At 44.0% G+C, this 23,993-nt stretch overlaps 1 protein-coding gene across 1 annotated transcript in view; it reads left to right on the top strand.

Moving 5' to 3' along the window:
• The first annotated feature begins 5,059 nt into the window (after positions 1-5,059).
• Positions 5,060-23,993, top strand: part of LOC136571799 (A-kinase anchor protein 6-like) — a 70,058-nt gene continuing 51,124 nt past the window's right edge. Inside the window, exons 1-4 of the mRNA XM_066572426.1 lie at positions 5,060-5,124; positions 7,274-7,343; positions 9,277-9,416; positions 12,788-12,908. Coding sequence (XP_066428523.1) covers positions 5,060-5,124; positions 7,274-7,343; positions 9,277-9,416; positions 12,788-12,908 — 396 coding nt within the window. The remainder of the gene's footprint in view (positions 5,125-7,273; positions 7,344-9,276; positions 9,417-12,787; positions 12,909-23,993) is intronic.

The following is a 23,993-nucleotide window of genomic DNA, read 5'->3' as shown; positions in this document are numbered from 1 at the left end:
TATGATAGAGGAAGAAGTCTCCACACTGCTTTCCGCTGCTCGCCCCACCACCTGTGCCAACAACCCTCTCCCCTCACACCTCCTCCGATCCTTCTCCCCGGCTGTCATTACCCACCTCACTACCATCTTGAACCTTTCCCTATCCTTTGACATCTTCCCCTCCTCTTTCAAACATTCCATCATTTCCTCTCTTCAAAAGAAACCGACTCTTGACCCGACTGATGCCGCCAACTACTGACCTATCTTTAACCTCCCCTCCATCTCCAAACTACTTGAACGCCTTGTGTACTCCTGCCTAACTCGTTTTCTCTCTTGAAACTCACTCCTCAACACTCCCCCCCCCCCCCCCGTGTGGTTTCAGTCCCCTCCAGTCGACTGAAACCGCACTCACAAAAGTGGCAAACGACCTGATGATGGCCAAGTCAAGGGGCAACTACTCCTTACTAATCCCCCTTGACCTCTCTGCTGCGTTTGATACTGTCAACCATGACCTCCTCCTTGCTATGCTTTGCTCTGTCCGCCTAAAGGACACTGCTATATCCTGGTTCTCCTTCTATCTCTTGGACCGCTCTTTCAGCGTCTTTTGCTGGCTCAACCTCCCCTCCAGTTCCTCTCACTGTCAAGGTTCTCCAGGGCTCGGTCCTTGGCCTCTTTCTCTTCTCTATCTATACAGCCCCAATAGGACAAAGCATCCGCAGATTTCGCCTCAAATATCACCTCTATGCTGATGACACCCAGCTGTACACCCCCTCCTGTGACATCTCTGCACCTTTCCTCCAAAATGCTCTCTCTAACATCATGTCCTCCCTCTGTCTCAAACTTAACCTCTCAAAAACTGACCTTCTCGTCTTTCCACCCTCTACCAGCCAACCTTCCCCTAATATCTCCATATCAGTAGCTGGTACCACCATATTCCTCGGACAGCATGCCCACTGCCTCAGGGTCATACTGGTCTTGGACCTCTCCTTCAACCCCCATATGCAATCCCTGTCCTGAACATCCCACCTGCACCTCAGGAACATTGCAAAAAAACGGCCGTTCCTGACCACGGACACACTAAAGACACTCATTGTCTCCCTCATCCATTCCCGACTCAACTACTGCAACGCACGGCTTTACTGGCCTTCTTCGCAACAGACTCTTTCTTCTCCAGTCCATATTAAACGCGGTAGCTAGACTCCTCTTCCTATCCAGCTGCTTTTCAGACGCCTCTGCACTATGCCAGTCACTGCACTGGCTAGCCATACACTACCGAACTCAATTTAAACTCATCACCCTCACCCACAGAGCTCTCCATGGTGCCACACCGCCTTATATCACCTCCCTCCCTGCTGTCGGTACATCACCCAGCCCGTGCGCTCCGCTCTGCCAACACAGTCAGACTAGACGTTCCCCTAATACAAACCTCACATGCTCGCTTCCAGGATTTCACCAGAGCAGCACCGACCCTAAGGAACGCTGTACCCCAAGACATCCGGACAATCCCTAATGCACAGAACTTCAGACATGCCCTAAAGACTCACATCTTCAAAGAAGCATACAAACTCCCCTGATTTAGTCCTCACCCTCAAAATCATGTTTATTTCCTGCCTGCATACCTCCCCATCCCATCCCTATTGAGCCCCCTGTGCACTTGAATGTGCTGCGGAATAAGTTGGTGCTGTACAAATAAACATTATTATTAACCCCTTCCCGCTGCAGGGCGTAAGTTTACGTCCTGGCAGCCTGGTACTTCCCGCAACAGGACGTAAACTTACGTCCTGGAGATAGCGCGGGATCACATATGATCCCGCGCTATCCCGCAGCGGGAGCCGGCTATCAGTCACAGCCGGCGTCCCGCTGCAACAGCGGGGGGTCATCGGAGATGCCTCCCCCGCTGTTAACCCCTTCCCTGCCGCGATCTAAGTAGATCGCGGCAGAGAGAACTCCGGCCGGAACTCGCGATGTGATCGCGAGAGCCCGGCCTGTCACCATGGCAACAGGACGCCAGACACTGGCTTCCTGTATTGCCTATGCCTATAATCGCTGTACAAGCGATCATCAGGGCAGTGGTTAAAGTCCCTCAGAGGGACACAAACAGTGTAAAAAAAAACAAAGATTAAAAAAAGAATTTAAAAAAATGTAAAAAAAAGAGTAAAAAAACCCATTTTTTAATGCTTTTTCTCAGATTAGCATAAAAAAAGGTTAAAAAAAAATAAAATCCCACATATTTGGTATTGTCGCGTCCGTAACGACGTGTAAAATAAGTTGCACATGCTTTTGACTATGCACGGAAAAAAACGCTAAAAAAACGCTAAAAAACTGAGGCAAAATGCTAATTTTTAGCATTTTGCCTCACTAAAAACGCAATAAAAGTGATCAAAAAAGCCGTATGTACCCCAAAATGGTACCAATAAAATCTACAGCTCGTCTCGCAAAAAATAAGCCCTCATAGAGTGCCGTACATCAAAAAATAAAAAAGTTACAGGACTTTGAATGCAGCAATTTAGAAAAAAAAAAAAGATTACCCAGAAAAAGGGTTTTTATTGCAGAAAAGTGGGAAAACCTAAAAAAAATGTAAGAATTTTGGTATCGTTGTAACCGTACCGGTCCACAGAAAAAATGGAATGTCTCATTTATGCTGCATGAGTACCGCTGTAAAAAAAAAAAATAAAAAAATCTATGGCAGAATTGATGCGTTTTCTCTCCCTGCTATCATTAAAAAAAAAAAAGTTTTACAATATAGTCTATGTACCCAAAAGTGGCAACAATAAAAACTACAGTTCGCCACGCAAAAAAAAAGCCCTCATACGACCGCGTCGACGGAAAAATAACAAAGTTATGACTTTTGATAAACGGAGAAGAAAATCCGCCAAAAATTGTTGTGTCCTTAAGCCCAAAATAGGCCGTGTCATGAAGGGGTTAATGATAAATTCTGGACAAGTCATTTAATTCTTTTTCTAAGTTTAATGTTGTTTTTACCTTTATTAGTTTTTGTAAAGTATCTTAACTTGATTAAAAAAACATTTTTATTGACCTTGTATGTACACTGAATGGCCACTGTAGTAGGGACATCTAGTAGCACATTGAGCATCCTGTAGTTGGGACTGAATGGCCAGTGTAGTAGGGACATCTAGTAGCACATTGGGCCTTCTTTGGCCATCAGGACCACAGCAATTTGTTATGGCATTCCATTAGGTGTTGAAATCCTTCACAGGAATATTGACCCATGTGGACAGGAAGCTTCTTGCAAATTAGATGGAGGTAATGAGATGCTCTGAACAGCTGACAGGAAGGGTTCATCAATTCATGCTGCTTTCAGCGAATTCTGGGCTTCCCATCAGCATGGTCCAATAATGGATTCATTTGACCAGGCAATGTTTTTCCACTGCTCAGTGATACAGTTTTTACTCTTTTTCTCACTAAGACTTATCTATTTCTCTTTGACAGTAATGTTAGCTAAACCAGTTGTCTGCTATTATAGCTCATGCATGCACAGAAAGAATGAGTTGTTCATTTGGACACCAGCATTGTATGCAATTTGCTTGACTGTGCACTGCCTGTACGTCTGAACAATTCTTGACATCCTCCTATGATCCCTATCATTGACTAGTTCTTTACACCCACATAATTCTCTTCTTGATGTTTTTTCTTCAAACACATCGTTCTTGGTATACTCTTGTCACTGTTGCAAGAGAAAACCCCACAAGGTTGCCAGCTTTTGAAATACTGGCTCCAGATAGTCACTGATGACCATGCCTCGTTCGAAATCATTCAAATAACTATTTTTTTCCTTCTGAGGCTTTATTCACACAAGCGTTTTATTGCAGCAATTTTGCCACAATATAATGCTGGGCAAACATCATGACCATCCGGTAGATTGTATACCAATGCATTTGTTCAGATGGCTGATTTTTTTTGTGCAAAAAATTGGCCATCCAGAAAAGATAGCACATGCGGTGCACATTCCGGACGGCCGCTTTTACGCTGACCGAAAAAGATAGGTCTGAACCTATCTTGTGCCGGAACATGACAGCCAGTCCCATAGACTCCTATGGGAGCCTATGAGAGCTGCCAGAAAAGGGAGGAGAGAGGGAGTTTAGCAGCGGCTCTGCTGAACTCCCTCCCCCTTCTCTACCCTTGCCGGCTGCTGGCAAAGGCAGGGGGCGGAACTGGACGGGAAATTAGCACACTAGCTGCCACCCCATCCCCTTGGCGGCAGCCGGCAAGGAGCGGAGAGGGGGTGGGAGTTTAACACACTAGCTCTTATCCTGTCCCGCCCCATCCCTTTCCCGGCAGCTGGCAAGGGGCAGAGATGGGGAGGGAAGGGAGTTTAGCAGAGCTAAACTCTCTTCCCCCGCCTGACGGTATTCTGTGCTGTGGCATACACATGCTGCACCCGGCCATCTGCATGGGCGATAAAACAAGAGATGCAGCCGCTGAGGTGCGGGTGGCCGAAAGGTGCAGCGCCCATGTGAAAGAGCCCTTAATGTTTAGAGGAGCTTATCTCTTGCTCTGTAATCACCAGTCTTATTCCACTTAATGTATGGACAGTCATGCTATTACTTTAGCCTAAGTGAACTACCTTATGTTTATCAAAATTAAATTTTCTATGCTCTTTTATGACATAAGCAAAAAACAGATGATATAGTAAAAACACTTAAAAGCAACTCAACATACTTATAAGGGGAAATAAGTCTTTAAATGGTATCCTTCTTTATATAGAATTTACACCTGTGTCACATAAAAGGTATTTCTAATTGATGTAGTTCTAAATTTAATTTGTGTCGTATAATGAAATCTTTTGTTTTTGAGAACTGATCTAAAACTGCCAATCCCTTGTGTAAAATTTACTGTATGTCTTAAGTGTCTAAAGTGGTGATAAAATTCTTCAAATTTATTAATTTACCTTAGTTACATTAGAATAAATCTTTGCTATTCAATAGAGAAACATATATTACTCAATTTAAGGCAGCCCTGAAGAGAAAGACTTTCCAGTCAGTCCAATTGCAGTCAATGTATCTGAAAATCTTGATGTCATTGATGGCATAATCACAGATTCTTAGCATGGATAACCGACATGTCCGAGATATGTTGGGAATATGTAGCACTCAACATCCATAACGTGAGAAAATTCTCTGCCAGGTAGGTTGTCAACATTTGTGAATGTGGATCAGAAGTGCTGCTTTGTTGGGCCTCTCAGGCAATTCATAGGCACTTTATATGGAACACAACAGGTTCCTGCTTTGACTAAGATGGATGAAACATGGATGCATTTGTTTCTTCCTGAGACAAATAAACAATCAACGATGTGTAGACACAGTGGTTCACCTCACTCATTAGAGTTTCCAACACAGAAGTCCGTCTCCCAGATGATGGCATCCATGTCCTTTAACCAAGAAGAGAATCCAAGTAGGAGCAAGTTATTAAAAGCAAGCTAAAGTACTTAGAAAAAAGTGATGCAGGTACTGATCTACAAACAACTGTCCAAAGGAGTCTTGAAAACTTAAAGGACTCCTTCACATGGGTGCTGAGATTTTCGGCCACCCACGTTGCGGTCAAAAATCACATGAACGAGGGGAGCCGCGACCAAGTCGCAGCTGCATCTCCCGTTTTAATGCCCATTCAAGCGCACCGTATATGCCGTTGGGCGAGGGGAGAGAGTTTAGCTCTGCTAAACTCCTTCCCCCTGTATATCACTGTGTGGGCTATCTTTTCCAGCAAAAAAAATCACCCACTGAACAACTGCATTGAAACCCAACGCTTCAGGCGGCCGCGATTTTTGGCCAGCGTTTTATCGCGGCAAAATAGCCACTGCTATGCGTGCTAAAGTAAGGCTGGCTTCACACCTGTGCTCGAAGTTCTGCTTTCCTGCTCCATTCAAGAAGCCTAACGGTTCCGTCTATGGCCGAACAGTTCTGTCTATGGATGGAACCGAATAGCGCCTAGCGGACCCCACTGACTATAATGGGGTCCGCCCACTTTCCGCCCAGCTGCCCAGCTTTTTCTTCCAAAATTTATTAAGAGAGAAGGTTAAAGTGACCAATTTTAGTGCAAAAAGAGTGTCAGCTAAATTTTTCTACTTTTAGGTCCCCATCACACAAGCGTATGCATATTTGCACACGCCTGAGCGCTACATAGTTACAGGATGAACGATGCTTCTTTCCACACGCTTTGGCTTATTTTCTGTACTTTTGCTCCCGCAAGGCACGTTTATTTGCGCACAGCAAACAAAGATGCACTGATTGAAATGGCTAATTTCCTATGCATTTTTGCAGTGTTTCACGCATCTCCTACTGTATTTTGCATGAATTTGCGCATTCCCATTGACTGCTATGGGGGGGCTTTGAATGCGCAGGAAAATAGAGTATTTTGCGCTTCTTTTGCGTGACCAAAATGCACAGGAAAAATATGCACATATGAACAAGGCCATTGAAATCAATGGACTCTGTTCTCTGTGTATTGTGTGCACAAATACGCTCGAATAAAGGGGGCTTTATACTACAGAAAATTGGTGTAAATGGTTTATCATGCGCAATCAATATAGTTCCCATTACAGCTTGCAATGGGACTATAACCTAGCTTTCCTTGATTCCTGAATGGCAGTACCTTAGTTATGCAATAATATGGAAAGGAGGGAATGTATCGTTGCATAACCATGCCTACGTAAGGCTCATGCATATGGCCATATTACTGCTCAGTTTTGTACAGAGATGTAATAGACCTGCCAAAGAGGCTTCTAGGGGATAATATTACTAAACATAAAGAGTCCAACAGAGTCTGTATGTCAGTACACTGAGATCGTCTGACTCTGTACTAAAGCACCATACAGGCTCTGTGCCAGTGTACATGAGCCCTTACTGTGCAAAATTGATTTGTCATTCTAGGAAAGTGATAACTACTTAGCAGCTTTAATGGCCAGTATTAATCGATTGTCATTGTTGAAAAACGTTCAAAGGAGCAGATTTAACAATGGAACAACTGAACTGAAAGTTAACAGATTTACAAAAGAAATCAATTGAAGGAATCATACTTACAGGTATTTTAAAATTTAGGGGGAAAATGCTCTTCATTTATATCCTGATGATCTTGTCCTATGAGAACATGAAAACCATTGTGCATATGTATCAATATGTGTATTCATTATATTCAAATTGATCAATAATTGAAAATACTGACCCTCAAAATTAAGGGCTACATTGAGACTTTGGGTGCAAAACACACCGCACAACCAAAAATCGCAGCAACCTTGTGCCTATATCTCTACAAATGTGTTCACGTTGTTGACCAGCAGGTTTGGAGTTCTTACGGCTGTTCTTGCCATTTGCAACATGACCCCATTTATTTACACTGTGAAGTGCGATGTGAGTCACACCCAAAGTCGCTACATAGCCCTAGCCTAAATCTCTTCTGCCTTGCCCCCAACTGTTCAAAGTGCAGAAATAAGAAATATTTCCTCTCTTCATCTACCACAAATCTTATACTTCCCTTTTCCAGGAGGATGAGAAATTTAATATAACAAAAGGCATGTTCCAAGCCGGTTGTATTATGCATTGGGCCTCAGTATCTGAGCAAATGTAAATAGCATTTTATTTAAAACATCTGTCCACAGTGGGATAGATGAATGCGCGTGTCTGCCGTCCAGCTGTTGACTTTTAATGCTTTGAATAATAATAAAATAAAAACCCCACTGAAATCCTCAAATCCCCAGGACAAGAATGCAGTATTCAGGATCCAACCAGCGGGTGTTCCGAGACAAAACAGCCTTGGATTTTATCTTTTCCAGTGCTGCCACTCTATGTTTCTAAGTCAGAATCAGCAATAGTCTTTACAGAGGTTCAGATAAGGCAGATAGATGCGCGGGATCAGATTCTGCGTAGAGATGTGTAATCAAAGTCGGTTGTTCTCTCAAGACTATCGTTATGACAGACAGTACTTTATCAACAGGGCTTCACAATGTTCAATATATCTATACATCTGTATATAATGGGGATGCAACCAAGTACACATAAGAATTCATATACAGCAACAGAATAAACTCGTCTTATGATCCATACTGACGATGACCGGCGACACACGAGTACAGGGAGTGGACAAAAATATGGAAACACCTTTGAAATGCATTGGATTTTAATCATTAGCACTGAGCTGTCCTTTTGACCCTTGCTTGGCTGAGAGCTTTCCTACCAAATTTGTGTTTATTTCACCTCTTGCCCTGCTCTGGGTGGTTTTGGGAGCAGCTGAGTGGCTCAGACCAAAGTACGCTTGTTGCTGGGGCAGATGTTCACTTCTGCCCGGCAGCATCTGTGTCATATTACCTCCATTGAAAATCGGTCTCTACGTGTCTTATTGAAATATGATTTATAGCCCCATGTAAGGCATCCACTTCCTGTATGTTCCTGCTGCATTTATGCATCCGTAATATGGACAAGTATCCCGGACGGCCTCCTAACTCGAACTCCAAGCATCATAGATTCCTATAAGGCTCATAATTGAGGTCAGTAGACTTGCAGTCAAGCCTGGATGCTTGTCCATAAACAGCCGCATAAATGCAGTCAGAATATGTATTACCAGTCTATTTGGTATAGAAATACAAATATCAATAAAGCCTATGCATTATTTGGTGTGCAATTCCTAAAGGCACATTTACATGCAACCATTATTGCATCGTTGCATGTAAACACTGCCATCATTCATTTTTCAGCTGAACGATGATTTAAAGGTGAGATTAAAATCCATTGTTCAGATGGAAAGAGGTAACAGGGACCACATGCTGAATTCTGCAGGGTAGTCGGAGATTATATTGTATTCTGCGGACAGCTCCTGCGAGAACAAACGAGCTGTGTGCAGAGCTCAGACCATATGCTGTGTTCTGAAAACAGGAGGCCCTTTTACATGCAAATGAAGCTGATATAGTGTTAATGGACATTAGTGTCTATTAACACTTTATGCAAAACGATCGCTATAGCTGTCAATCTTTCAATCATTTGAAAGATTGTCTATGCGTGTAAATGGGCCTTTACGTCCTACTTAAAACCAGTACATTCTCTGCACCTATATGAGTCTTAGTTATAAAGTAAGTGGCCTAAATTCTGAACTAGAACTTTACTGCATTATGTTGTCGGAAACAGGTACTGCATCACAACTACTGGTCATCAAGCGGCACTGTTGAGGGTATTGCGTTGTGTTTGCAGAGTCTTTGTGATCTGATTTTCTATTCCATTTCTTTTTTCAAGAACAGGCTGTCCATTATGTTTGCTTGGAACCTATGACCCATCTATTCTCTTCACTCCGCAGGTAAATGAACCTCTTAGTTCCTTACAAGCTCAGAGAGATGCAATAACCAAGATGTCGCTGCAGCTGAGCAGCACAGAGTATATCGAGAACAGCCATCATTCTGATCCACCTCCACTGAAAAGTAGCATGAGATGTGACAGGTGAGGACATCTCTTCCACTGTATCATCAGCAAATGACCATGTAATTCATGACACTTCCGTATATTTGTCCATATGTTGTCCATACAGTTTTCTTTGATAAAGCAGCCCTATAATATACTGTATCCTGTACCACATTCTTAATCCGCTGTAGGGATAAATAAACACTTATTACTTGGCTACTTGACATATAGAGGGACGCCTTTGACATTTAAAAACCCGCCTCTTTTCCAAACTGAAGGCTACTTTATCCACATAATTTGTTTTACTTGGCATTTTTCAGATGTCCAAAATACGGTCGTCTGTATATTTTGTACTCAGATCTGATCCAATCACAACAAAGCAGGGAAACCTCTATGCTGGTAGGATCTGAACTCTTTGACACACAGAGCCATATATTAGCATTCTGAAAATGGCCTAAGTTGCATTTTATATTGTTTATTAATGTGTTTTATATAAATGGACACAATTGACAAAAAGTAGAGCACCGTCTCATAGTAAGACCACTGATCTGACCACACATGGAATATTGTGTACAGTTTTGAGCTCCTGTAATCAAGAAGAACATATCAGAGCTTGAGCGGGTACAAAGGCAGGCAGCTAAACTAATAAATGAAATTGGTGGACTACAATACCCAGAGAGATTTCAAAATTGGGATTAATAAGTTTAGAAAAAGACGGTTGAGGGGCGACCTGACAACTATGTATAAATATATCAGGGGAGAATACAGAGATATCTCCCATCAGGAAAGAAGATTTCTACAACAACATAGAAGGGGGTTCTTTGCTTTAAGAGCAGTGAGACTATGGAACTCTCTGCCTGAGGGCGTGGTGATGGGGAACTCCACTAAAAGAATAAAAGAGGGGCCTGGACGTGTTTCTTTAGTGTTACATTATTACATGTTATAGTCGCTGATTACTTCAGAAGGGATTATATTGATTGCCAGATTGGAGTTTGGAAGGAATTTTTTTCCTTAAATGATGAAAATTGGCTTCTACTGCACTTTTTTTTTCGCCTACCTCTGGATCAGCATTGTGGGATAATAACCTAAACTAGACAGACAAATGTCTTTTTTCAGCCTAACATTCTATGTTACTATGTTTCAATGTCACTTATCATCTTACAGGCCTTTTTGTGCATGAAAACAGCAATCTAATTGGTTGCTGTAGACAAATGTTAACAAGTGTTTATAATAAGAAGGGCACAGAGTTGTCCCCAATTAGTGGCTTGCAACCCTTGCTATGTGGCTTGTAGTCGAAATCCTAAGTTATGACTGTGTACTGAAAATTGAAGTTATTGCAGACATATCCTAACCACCAAGCAATGCCAATTCTGATGGCATAATACTAGTATCAAATACATAACATAGTAACATAGTATGCTAGTTCAGTCTATTTCTGCCCCCCCCCCCCCCCCACCTTGTTGATCCAGAGGAAGGCAAAAAAAACCAATGAGGCAGATGCCAATTTAGCTTCTTTGGAGGAAAACATTCCTTCTCGACTCCATAATGGCAGTCAGAATAATCCCTGGTTCAACGTTTGAGTTCTACCTAACTCCAAGACCAAGACCAACAACCCACTGCTCACCTAATGTCTATATCCTGTAATATCACAGTGCTCTAAAAAGACATCTAGCTCCCTCTTAAACTCCTCTATGGATTTTGCCATCACCACATCTTCAGGCAGAGAGCTCCACAGTCTCGCTGCTCTTATGGTAAAGAACCCCTTTCTGTGTTGGTGATGAAACATTCTTTCCTCTAGATGTAGAGGATGCCCTCTTGTTACCGTCACAGTCCTTCATATAACAAGATCATGGGAGAGATCCTTGTATTGTCCCCTGATGTATCTATACATAGTTATTTGATCACCTCTTAATCGTCTTTTTTCCAGGGTGAATAATCCTAATTATGATAGCCTCTCTGAGTATTCCAGTCCTCCCATTCCATTTATTAATTTAGTTGCCCTTCTTTGGACCCCTCAAGCACTGCAACGTCTTTCCTGAACACTGGTGACCAGAACTGTGCGCAGTATTCCATGTAAGGCTTGACAAGTGCCCTTATATAGTGGAAGAATATAGTGTTCCCGTCCCTCGCCCCTATACCTCTTTTAATGCACCCCACGGCTTTATTTGCCTCAGCAGCAGCTGACTGGCATTGACTGCTCCAATTAAGTCTACAGTCAACTAGTACCCCCAGGTCTTTTTCCATATCACTTCTCCCTAGCAGTACCCCATTTAGTGTAAATTGGTGGCATCCATTTCTTCTGCCCATGTGCATAACCTTACATTTATCAATATTGAACATTTACCATTTTTCAACTCAAGCCCCCAACTTATCTAGGTCCGTTTGTAGCCGCATATTGTCCTCTGTTGTATTAATTACCCTCTATAATTTCTTATATGGATATTTTACTGTGTAGTCCTTCTATCAGGTCATTAATAAATATATTGAACAGAATGGGGCTTAGTACTGAATCCTGTGGCACCCCACTAGCAACGGTGGCCCAATCAGAGTAAGAACCATGTATTACCACCCTCTGCTTTCTCTCTCTGAGCCAGTTCTTTACCCAGATACACACCTTTTCGCCCAGACCCAGCTGTCTCATTTTATATATCAGCCTATTATGCTGCACTGTATCAAATGCTTTCTAAAAATTTCTTGTGATTGTTGGGTCGAGGCAAGTTGTAAGCCCCAATGCGACTGCATTCACTTACATCAGGATGTAATTTAGCACAGCCATAGTGCAATCTTTGTCCATATGTTGCCTATCACAAGTAAAGTCACCATGTAGTCTTAGCCTAAAAATTTCTCATCTTCATTTTTGAGTTGAGTGTGGCTCACACAGTACAGAAGGTTGAGGACCTCTGATCTAGTGGTACCTTGCATGCTTTGGTGTGGGATACAAAAAATGAGAGTGCCGTTGTCTGCCGTCAAGGGAATTCTTTTTTTTTTTTTTTCACAGCAGCTCATGGGCACCACAATCAAAAAACATACATTAAGCTAAACCAATTGGTATTTCACTAAGAAAAGAAAGCTGTAACTTTAATGGAAAACATAGTTCTAAAATGGCAGGTTGGGTTTGGAGAGTTTTTCATCTTGATTATCTAATTGTGAAGATATTTCCCTTGAACAATTAGTTATGTCATGTTGTAACATTGGATTGATAATCTCGTCCCATCTTTTACTTAATCAAAGCTACTTATGCTAGGTGTCCCTTCAGGGCAGTCATTAGCATCATGAAAACCTGGACATATGCCAGGACCTACTTGGCTTGTGGGGCCCATGACGCTCTTGGTAAAGATGTTTTGGCAGGCAGGGAACCCACTGTGACTCTAAAAATGTCTAAATGAAAACTGTTATCTTTTTCTCTGCAGTGTACAGGACTTGGAGGGAGAGTGCCAGGAATTCTGGGACTGGCTACTTGACATGGAGGCTACTGTGCAGAACAGTCTTGGATTATTGGTGTCTGAAGAGCAACATCTACAGATGTGCAAGGTTCTAAACTAAATTCCTAGCAATGTTGTATGTGGGGCATATCAAACATTGGTGATCTAGAAACTACATAATATCATTGCATACCAAAGTATAAACTGGTGCATGATATACCATGTTATGAACATAACCCAAGACCAGCTATGATGCCCCCTTGACATGATTCTGTTGTCTTACAAAATAGCTAAATGTAATTTAGCATAGCCATAGTCGGAAAGGAATTTTTTCCTTAAATGGGAAAAATTGGCTACTAGCTCATTGAGGTTTTTTTGCCTTCTTCTGGATCAACATTGGGGGGAAATAGGCTGAACTGGACGGACATATGTCTTTTTTGGCCTTACATACTATGTTATTTGTAAAGTATTTGGGCTCAACATGACTGACTATGTCTATATAATGCTGAAGGAAACCTGCTTTATGTTGTGTGCACACTGTGACCTGGAAAGGTCCATGCCCTGCTTGTTTAATACAGGTTTACTATTATGGTACAGCATTGGGAACTTAAAAGAGCCATATCTCACAAGTAGTTATATTTCAGTAAGGATGTCTCGGAATCCATAAAACCTCCGGTAGTTGACTGTAATACACAACAAACATTACTGCTGTGCCACACTGCTGGCACATGAATGTAGACATATTTTAGAAGCAGTTATAGCTTAGGAACAGTAACAGCTGTGTAGGGAAATCTCAGAAGTAGTAATATCTCAGTAGGGCTGCTGGATCTCAGATGCAGTAACATCTCAGTAAGGATATCTAACAAGCACTTGGATTTGAAACTCTCTAAATGACAGGCTGTGAAGCGGGATGGGATGCAGTCCTGCAGGATAAGTTTGGAGCAAAAGAATAACATTGTTTAAAGTTTGCATAAAAGTAAATTACTGACGAGCACAATACAGACACTAAATATTCTTTGTTCACAGGCAGGCCTATTTATTTCATTTTATAGCCTATTTATACCTTGACATACCACACTTATGTATTCGTGATAGAGGCCTAAGGCCCCCTTCACTTGGGCGTTTTTGCGCGCGCAATACACAGAGAATAGAACCCATTGATTTCAATAGGTTCGTTCACATGCGCGTATTTTTCCTGGACATTTCGATTCTGCAAAATAAATAACTCAGCATGTGCTATGCTAGGAAATGTATGAAACACTGGGTAATTGCGTAGGAAAAAGAACACATCTGGAACTAATTAGCCATTTCAATCGGTGCGTCTTTGTTTGCCGTGCACCCATGAACATAGCTTGCGGGTGCAAAAAGTACAGTAAAATACACCAGTGTACACGCAGAAAAAGCATTGTTCATTCTGCAAATATTCAGCGCTCAGGCGTGCGCAAATACACATATGCCTATGTGAAGGGAGGTTTCAAATGGCCATATGCACAACTACGCTCGCCGCAACAGAGAATAAGCTGCGCATGAACAGGTTTTTTTTTTCTCTGACTTTTCAAACTCTGCACTATAGCATGCAAGTTTGAAAATAACCAAGGGAAGATAGGGCAGGTCCTATGTTTTCTAACCTGTACTATTGATGGCCAGGAATCTAGCTAATAAAAACAAAACCATTGAAATCAATTGAAATAATTGGTTTTGCTTTGTCCCGTTATGAAGTGATTATCACGGCTGCATAATAGGACAAATACACACCCATGTGTTTAAGCCCTGGGGCTTCTTTCACACGAGCGCATACTGGCCAGCGTTTTCACGGCCGGCCAATATACGCTTCCATCTGGGGCATAGAAGCTTTTGAACGGGCGCACAAACATTCACATGGCATGGGACCCGGTGCACCGAGCTCACCATGCCGTTGCAAATTTCCCCTTCTTCCCCATCGCAGGCTTACTTTTCCTCTCCTCCCCGCTCTTTCTTTATAATGGGAGGGGGCGGGACGGGGGCAGAGCTAAGCACCAGCCCATCCCACCTCCTCCCATTTATGGCTATGGACAAGGGGCGGGGAGAGGGCGGGAGCTTAGCTCCATCCACGTCCCGCTTCTTGTCCACAGCCAGCAATGGGAGGAGGCGGGCTGGGTCGACTTTTAGCTCTGCCCCCGTCCCACCCCCTCCCATTGCAGAGATCCAGCGGGGAGGAGAAGAATGGTGAGCCTGCACGGGGGGAGGAGAGCAGAGGAAAGGAGTTTAGCAGCCACGCTGCTAAACTACCTCCCACCTGTGGCCGCTGCCATGGGCTCCCATAGGAGCCCATGCAGCAGCCAACGTATTCTGGCCCAAAAGATTCAGTTCAAGGACTATCTTTTGGGCCCAATGTAAAAAACACCCGGCGCTATATTGGCCGGCCGGGCGCTTTTGCGTCTCAGAAATACGGCCATGTGATCTCATGCATTGGAATCCAATGCATCAGATCACAGTGTATATCAGCCGTCTGTGAAAACGGCCAGCTGATATGCGCTTGTGTGAAAGAAGCCAAAGACTTAGGCCTCGTTCACACGATTGCTGTTTTAGCGCAGTATAGGTGGGCAAAAAAATTTGGCTTATACTGCATTAGAAATCGCGTGAACAGACAGCTGCTCCAGGAGGAGCGAGAGAAGAAGCCCCACAGGACTTCAGGACTTCCCCACAGCAGGGGGAGAGAAAGCGGGGCTATTAGAGTAAATTGGTCAAACGAGAAATTGTTTATTTCAGGAAGATAGTTCCAGGATTATCTTTCCTGGCCGGCGTAAAAGCACAAGGGGCTATATTGGCTGGCAATACGCCCGTGTGATTTGATGCATTAGAATCCAATGCATCAGATGGTAGCATATATCTGCCGGCCATGAAAACATATACGCTCATGTGAATAAGCCCTAAAATGAACAACGAATGAAAAGTGATTGATTTATCATTCATCATTTAATCATTGGCTACATTTAGACTGAAAGATTATATTATTTCGCTTTTGCATGTTTGAATGATTTTTTTGAATGATAATTGTTCCATGTAAAAGGACCTTTATGCATGAAAATCCGGCACTAATCCATCATACGCAGATAACTAAACACTAGCCTAGAGTTACAGTCAAGAGTGACTCGACTCTGAGATCAGTTACTAGGGACTGAATCGGAATACAGAGTGCAAGACAAAGTTGCAGTACTACCGTACTTGTGTAATTGTTGGTGGCACATGCCTAGCTTGCTTCAGGGTGGTTGGTAATATTGAGAAATATTGTGTCACAAGCAGTAAATATAAGTATTGATAGTTCTCAAGCAATGTTACACATAAACTGCCTTTACAAGTGTATCCAATGACCAAATTGAGGGCAATTACTCCCTACTCATCCTCCTCGACCTCTCCGCAGCATTTTACACTGTCGACCACAAACTCCTTCTCAGTATGCTTCGCTCCGTCGGCCTAAAGGACACCGCTCTCTCCTGGTTCTCCTCCTACCTATCTGACCGCTCTTTCAGTGTCTCCTTTGCTGGCTCTACCTCCCCTAACTCCTAGACAACATGCCCGCTGCCTTGGGGTCATATTCGACTCTAAGCTATCATTTACCCCCTACATCCAATCTAACGCCCAAACATGTCAGCTGCACCTCAAGAACATCGCAAGAATCCGCTCTTTTCTCACTGTAGATACGCTAAAAACGCTTACTGTTGCCCTCATCCACTCTCCGCTCGATTATTACAACTCGTTGCTGATCGGCCTCCCCTGCACCAGATTCTACCCTCTCCAATCTATCCTGAATGCGGCAGCCAGGTTCATCTTCCTCTCCAGACACTACTCGGATGCCTCTGCCCTGTGCTGATCACTGCACTGGCTGCCCGTTAAATACATAATTCAATTTAAACTCGCTACCTTCATCCACAAAGCCCTCCACAGTGCAGCGCCCCCCTATATTGCCTCCCTCATCTCAATCCATCACTAAGCCTGGGCTCTCCGCTCTGCTAACGAAACTAGACCGCGCACCCCTCTAATTCGAACTTCTCATTCCCGCCTCCAAGACTTCTCCAGAGCAGCACCGCTCCTCTGGAACGCATTACCAAAGGCTACCCGGCCAATCCAGGACTTGCAGAACTTCAGGCGTGCTCTAAAAACGCACCTCTTCAGGGGGGCATACTGCATACCCTAAACAAATTCCTTTGTACCCCCCTGATAACATGCTCCCTGACCTATTAACTGCAATCCCTGCTGGCCATCATAAACTGTTCCTGCAGTCATACCGATTCTGCCGTCACACGGCCAATGTCTGACCATTGTCTATGTGTATAGCATCCCTTACTCACCACCTCGCCATACCGTGCACATCTCCAGCCCCTTTACCTTCTGTATCACCCCATTACTTGTAGTATGTGAGCTCGTTGGAGCAGGACCCGCACCCCTATTGTTTCCATCAACTGATTACTATGTAAACGTGGTTCTCTAATTTTTGTATTTTTTGTCTTTTTGTATTCCCCCTGTCTATGTAAGTGCTGCGGAATATGTTGGCGCTATACAAATAAAGATTATTATTATTATTATTAATGCTATAGATAAGGTTAAGCGCCATATTGGTTCACTATGGGATGTAAGCAGACCAAGGCCTTACCATTGACTTACCATTTTCTTATTTGTTCACTGCTAAAGTTCCGCAGCAACCTAGAAAAATTCTTACATTTAACATTGATCTCAGTGTGTCCTTAGGTGGCTAATCATTACTATGCTGACTCCTGTTTACATGCAGCAATCATCACAACTAGGCTTGTCTGATGACACCATTTTTTAGCACATCAGATTAATTTCAGTAATGATGGCTTCCATTATTGTGACTTGAAAGCAATTGCCATGGGTCATTTACACTAAGTGAGTATGGCTAGATGCGGCCAAAGGTAATGAAAAACCCATCTTGAGGCCCTCTTATATGCAATCCAAAATGGTTATTAATGGCAGAGTATCAAATACCCTCTGTCACGGAAGGCCTCCTCTCCGGCACAATGACATGGGTGCAACTATAAGGGGTAAACACTATTTCAGAGCTCAGTCTCACACTTGCCTCCCGCTTTGGCTTGGACTGCCCAATGACTTTTGACTGTGACAGGGATCACACAAGACCACAGGTTGCTGTGTACCCTTGCGACCTTGTAATTTCATTGTGGTCAGTGGGGGCTGCAGTGTGAGTTTGCAAGTAACTGCGACCATGACCCATGTGGTCGGATTTTTTGTGATCTGCGAATTACAGCCATTAGTAGTAGTTTTTAACCCCTTAACGACCAGCCCATAGTGTTTTTACGTCCTCCCGAAGTGGGCTTTATTCTCTGAGGTCGTAAAAACATGTGTCCTATAGAGAATAAAGCCCCTCGGGCTCTGGACGTGACAGCTCCATGCTGCCAGTGCCCGCAGGTAGCCGACAGCATGGAGCTGTCATCCTGGGCTGCGGGCAGTCCCCCCCCCCCCCCCGGCATTGCGATCGGCGCTATCCAATCGATAGCGCCTATCGCAAAAAACTTTTAAAAAGTTGAAAATAAGTTAAAGATCCAGCTGCCCTGATGGATCGGATCCATCAGGGCAGCTGAAATTACTCACCTGGGTCCGCCGCACTGCTCCCTGCTCTCCTCCTCCTCCGGGCCCCGAAGCCAGTCTTCTGCGCATGCGCGCCAGGCGGCATTACGTCAGCCGCATGCGCAGAAGACCCGGAGCCCGTAGGTAGCCGGGAGGCAGGAGATGTCAGCGGGGACCGCTGTGAGCGGTCCCCGGTACCACGATCGCCGTTATTCAATGGATAACGGCGATCGCGGAAAAGTGAAAAAAAGTTTAAAAAAAGAAAAGCTTCACCTCCCCTGAAAGAAAAGCTTCACCTCCCCGCATGCGTCTGATCCGCGGTATTGCGCAGATCAATCGCATTGGACTACACAATTCCGCTCACATTAGTGGGTTGGAATTGTGTAATCCACTCGCAGAAAAGAGAACAAAGCAGGTTCTATTTTACCGCAGATATCTGCAACATAGAGCCTATTGTGCTCCATGGTCGCGGATATACCCGTTGCCCATACGCAACTACCTTGTATACGGGCTGCGGGTACCCGCATCATCGCTAAGCGACGGTGCGGGAAATACAAACAAAAAAAAGGTGTGCTGCGCATGACCACCTGTGTAAGTAGGCAGTTATGCGCAGTACATTACGCAGCCGTACGCAGGGTCACGGCCGGCTCACAGCTGGGATCTGCTGCGGGCCTCCGCAAGCGGATTCCACCTACGGCTGCGTGAGTCTGGCGTTATTCAGACCGCTACCTATAATCCATAATTTACAAGAAGCCCCGGGAACGCTCGCCTTCATGCAGTTCCAGGAGTGGCTTGTTGAGCGCCTTCTGTGTGAGACCGCCGCACCTCATGAAGCTTACGGAGACTCACAGAACGCCACTTTTTACACCCCATACCCGCTACTGAGGTCAAGAAATGACCCCCAAAAAGCATGAGAGGAGGCGGGATACACGTTTTTATTGCCACATGGGCCCATTCCAACCAGCCTCCGTAATTACCCCTGTCTTCGGAAATACCACACAGTTCACATTATTACTTTTATCTAAGATTTGCAAGCGCTGAAAAGGGCGCAGAGTGTGTGTGGGCGGGGGGGGGGGGGGGGGGGGTTTAGGGAGTCAATTTTTATTCCGTACAAATAAGCAATGGGGCCTGGAATTTATTCAGTTGTGCCCTGAAATCCAACGGGTGTTCCCTCCTTTATAGGCCTTGCCATGGGTCCTGTAGGTAAATTAGGGTCACAATGGGTATGTTTCTGAACACGGGACAAACGGGGGGATCCATTTGGGGGTTAATGTCTTCATTCCTATGTACACTGTACGAAAAAACTGTTTTTAGATTTAAAAAATTGCCAAAAAAATTGAAAATCGTAACTTTTTCCTTCTGCTTTGCTTAGATTCATTCAAATACCGTGGGGTCAAAATACGCAGTACACCCCTAGATGAATTTGTTAAGGGGTCTAGTTTTCAAAATGGGGTCATTTGAGGGGGTTCTTTATAGTTTTGGCCGCTCAATGGCTCTATAAGTGGGCAATGGGGCCTGGAATTTATTCAGTTGTACCCTGAAATCCAACGGGTATTCCTTTCATTGTAGGCTGAGCCATGTCTCCTGTAAGTAGATTAGGGCCACAATGGGTATGTTTCTGAACACAGGACAAACAGGGGTATCCATTTTGGGGTGAAAGTCTTCATTTATACATGTGCTGTACAAAAAAACCTGTTTTTAAATTGACGTAATTTTTTCTTACTGCTTTGCTTAGATCTATTCAAAAATTGTAGGTTTAAAATACACAGTAAACCCCTAGATAAATTTGTTAAGGGGTCTATTGTTTTGGCCGCTCAAGAACTCTACAAGTGGGCAATGGGGCCTAAAAGGACTTCAAGCAAAATCTATGTTCTGAAAGCCACCGATTACTCCTTTCATTTTGGGCCCCGTTGTGCATGCGGACATAATATTAGGACCACAATGGGTATGTTTCTGAAAACAGTACAAACAGGGGTATCCATTTTGGGGTGCAAGTCTTCCTTTATATGTGTGCTGTACAAAAAAAGCTGTTTTTAAAATGACAGAATTGCCAAAAAAACAAAACTCCTAATTTTTTCCTTCTGCTTTGCTTGAATTTATTCAAAAACTGTGGGGTCAAAATATGCAGTACACCCCTAGATAAATTCCTTAAAGGAGATGTCCCGAGGCAGCAAGTGGGGTTATACACTTCTGTATGGCCATAATAATGCACTTTGTAATATACATTGTGCATTAATTATGAGCCATACAGAAGTTATAAAAAGTTTTTTACTTACCTGCTCCGTTGCTAGCGTCCTGGTCTCCATGGTGCCGACTAATTTTTGGCCTCCGATGGCCAAATTAGCCGCGCTTGCGCAGTCCGGGTCTTCTGCTGTTCTCTATGGGGCTCCGTGTAGCTCCGTGTAGCTCCGCCCCGTCACGTGCCGATTCCAGCCAATCAGGAGGCTGGAATCGGCAGTGGACCGCACAGAAGAGCTGCGGTCCACGAAGATAGAGGATCCCGGCGGCCATCTTCAGCGGTAAGTATTGAAGTCACCGGACCGCCGGGATTCAGGTAAGCGCTGTGCGGGTGGTTTTTTTAACCCCTGCATCGGGGTTGTCTCGCGCCGAACGGGGGGGGGGGTTTAAAAAAAAAAAAACCCGTTTCGGCGCGGGACATCTCCTTTAAGGAGTCTAGTTTTCAAAATGGGGTCATTTGTGCGGGTTCTATATGGTTTTGGGCACTCAAGAACTTTACAAGTGGGCAATGGGGCCTAAAAGGACTTCAAGCAAAATCTATGTTCTGAAAGCCACTGACTACTCCTTTCATTTTGGGCCCTGTTGTGCATCCAGACATAAGAATAGGACCACAATGGGTATGTCTCCGAACACGGCACAAACAGGGGTATCCATTTTTGGGTGCAAGTCTTCATTTATATGTGTGCTGTACAAAAAAAGCTGTTTTTAAAATGACGGAATTGCCAAAAAAACGAAAATCACAATTTTTTCCTTTTGCTTGGCTTGAATTCATTCAAAAACTGTGGGGTCAAAATATGCAGTACACCCCTAGATAAATTCCTTAAGGGGTCTAGTTTTCAAAATTGGGTCATTTGTGGGGGTTTTCTATGGTTTTGGGCGCTCAAGAACTCTACATGTGTGCTATGGGGCCTAAAAGGACTTCAAGCAAAATTTCTGTTTTGAAAGACACTGATTACCCCTTTCATTTTGGGCCCCGTTGTGGACTCAGATATAACATTAGGGCCACAATGGGTATATTTCTGAACATGCGAGAAACAGGGGTATCCATTTTGGGGTGTAAATCCTCATTTTCATGTAAACTATAGGAAAAAAATATGTCTTTGAAATGACAGATTTGCAAAAATATGAAATTTTACTTTTTCTCCTCTAAATTGAATTAATTCCTGAAAAAAAACTGTGGGGTCAAAATACTCATGACACCCCTCCGTGAATACACTAAGGGGTATAGTTTTTAAAATGGGGTCATTTGTGGGGGTATCTATTATTCTGATACTCACGAGCCTTTCCAATCTTGGCTTGGTGTAGGAAAACAAAGTGTTCCTCAAAATGCTAAAAAGTAATGTTAAATTTGTACGTCTCCTAAATGGTTAAAAAAAAAACGAAAGTTTTTCCAATGTGCGCCCAAAATAAAATAAATGGGTGGAAATATAAATCTTAGCAAAAATTTCTATATTATGTTTGAAAATATTTAAGATATTGCAGTTGGAAATGTGAAAAAAATGACGATTTTTTCAAAATTTTACCCAATTTTGGCGCTTTTAATAAACACAAATTCTATCGGTCTATTTTTTCCGCCTAAATGAAGTACAACATGTGGCGAAAAAACAATGTCAGAATCGCTAGGATATGCAAAGCCTTTCTGGTGTTTTTCCATGTTAAAGTGACACATGTCAGATTTGCTAAATTTGGCCTGGTCATTAGGGCGCAAACAGGCTTGGTCACTAAGGGGTTAAGTGAGCTAAAAACCAAGCAGCTCCAACAAGTGAACGATTTTCGCTCACTTGCCCTGTTGACCTCTTGCCAAGTGACCTGTAATTGTTCTTTTGAGTGACCACTTGGGTGATTATTGGCCCATATACGAGCACCCTTAGTCTCAGGCTAGAATTGAGTATAAGAAGTGCCTCAAACACTCTACACATACAAAACATCAATTCTGCCACCCCTTATTGAATATGAGTGATAAGTCACAACTCCACACACATAACACAGAGTACTTTTAGGCCTTCTATCCACACGCGGATCGGATTCCACATGCAGGAGTCCGCAACAGAATCCGACCTTGCGCATGGCCTAGACACTGCGGGTCTTCTACGTACCAGTCCCATCATCTATTTTCTTTACTTCGGATGTGTGTGGAAGCACCAGCCGATGCGCCGACACGCATGCACAGTAGAGTGGTTTTTTTTAACTCCTGCTTGCATTGGAATCCGTGGCCCGCGGATTGAACGGCTTTCGTTAACTTTAGGAGGCCGTGCATGCAGTAACCGCACTGAAATGGAGCATGTTATGATTTGTATTCCAGACCAAAAGGTCCGCAAATCAAATCCACATGCTTTAATTCATGTGTGGATGCCCATGCTTCCCTCTGGGCCGCTTGATTTGCGGATCATCGTGGATTCCACATATCAGATCCACCATGAACATTGGGCCTTAGACGGGAAGACTATTGTGTGCAGAAGTGATAGTCATTCAGTAAATTGGGGTGGAGCTTCTGGTCGCTAGCCACCATTCACTGTGAAGAAGCAGTCATTCAAAGATGGACGACTGCCTTTTTACACTGAGTGAGAAGTTGGTCACTAGTCCATTCACTTCAGTGAGTTGACACAAATGACTTGCGACTACTGAGTGATTTCTCACTCAGTATTTAGTCGGGTCCCATGTTTTCATGGGACAACTATTGCTTAAAATTGCTCATTTAGAGAGATTTTTCAGCTGATAGTTGGCGAATGTAAATGACCATTGTCGCTGCATTGTAGCAGTCAACAGGGGTATTATTGTTTGTTGATGCCACTACTGTCACACCCCTAGCTCCTGATTTGCGGAAGATTTAAAGGTCCTACAAGGTACAAAGCACTGTGGCATGAGCCTTAGTATGTTAGCCGCCGCTGATGTGCTGCACCCCTGTGACCCATGTCCCTGCTTCAGGGAGCCATGCTCCCCGTGGCAGTCCCCCGCCACTGTAGTCTCCCTTCTGTATTCATGCACTCAGCCGTGTGCCCACGCCGCTATGTGATCCGCCCTCTGCTCATCCGCCGGCTGTCAGTCTCTCAGCGGTCCCCCCTTCGGCCAGTGGCCTCCCAGAACCCAGCCGCGATTTGTATGTGAAATGGGTGGGGGTTGCCGCTGTGTGAGCCCTGCAGTCCTCAGGGAGTGTGCAGCCGACGGATGGGAGTGTCTCTCCCCCCGGTCCTCTGTATTCCCTGTCAGAGTGAGATGGGGATGGGGGGGGGGGTGACTGCGGCGTTGAAGCCGCTTCAGGGCGCATTTACCCCCCCACTGCGCTGCCAAACTACAGGGGTTCTAGCTTCAGGATGACTGTCGGGGAAGCTCTTGCTACAGATGGCCCCGCTGTATGCCTTCTGCACCTGGGGCCTCT

This window comes from Eleutherodactylus coqui, chromosome 6 (genome assembly GCF_035609145.1).
Source record: "Eleutherodactylus coqui strain aEleCoq1 chromosome 6, aEleCoq1.hap1, whole genome shotgun sequence".
Taxonomy (NCBI): Eukaryota; Metazoa; Chordata; class Amphibia; order Anura; family Eleutherodactylidae; genus Eleutherodactylus; species Eleutherodactylus coqui.
The sequence above is the reverse complement of the archived record's forward strand: the minus strand, read 5'-3'. Positions and strand labels throughout refer to the sequence as shown.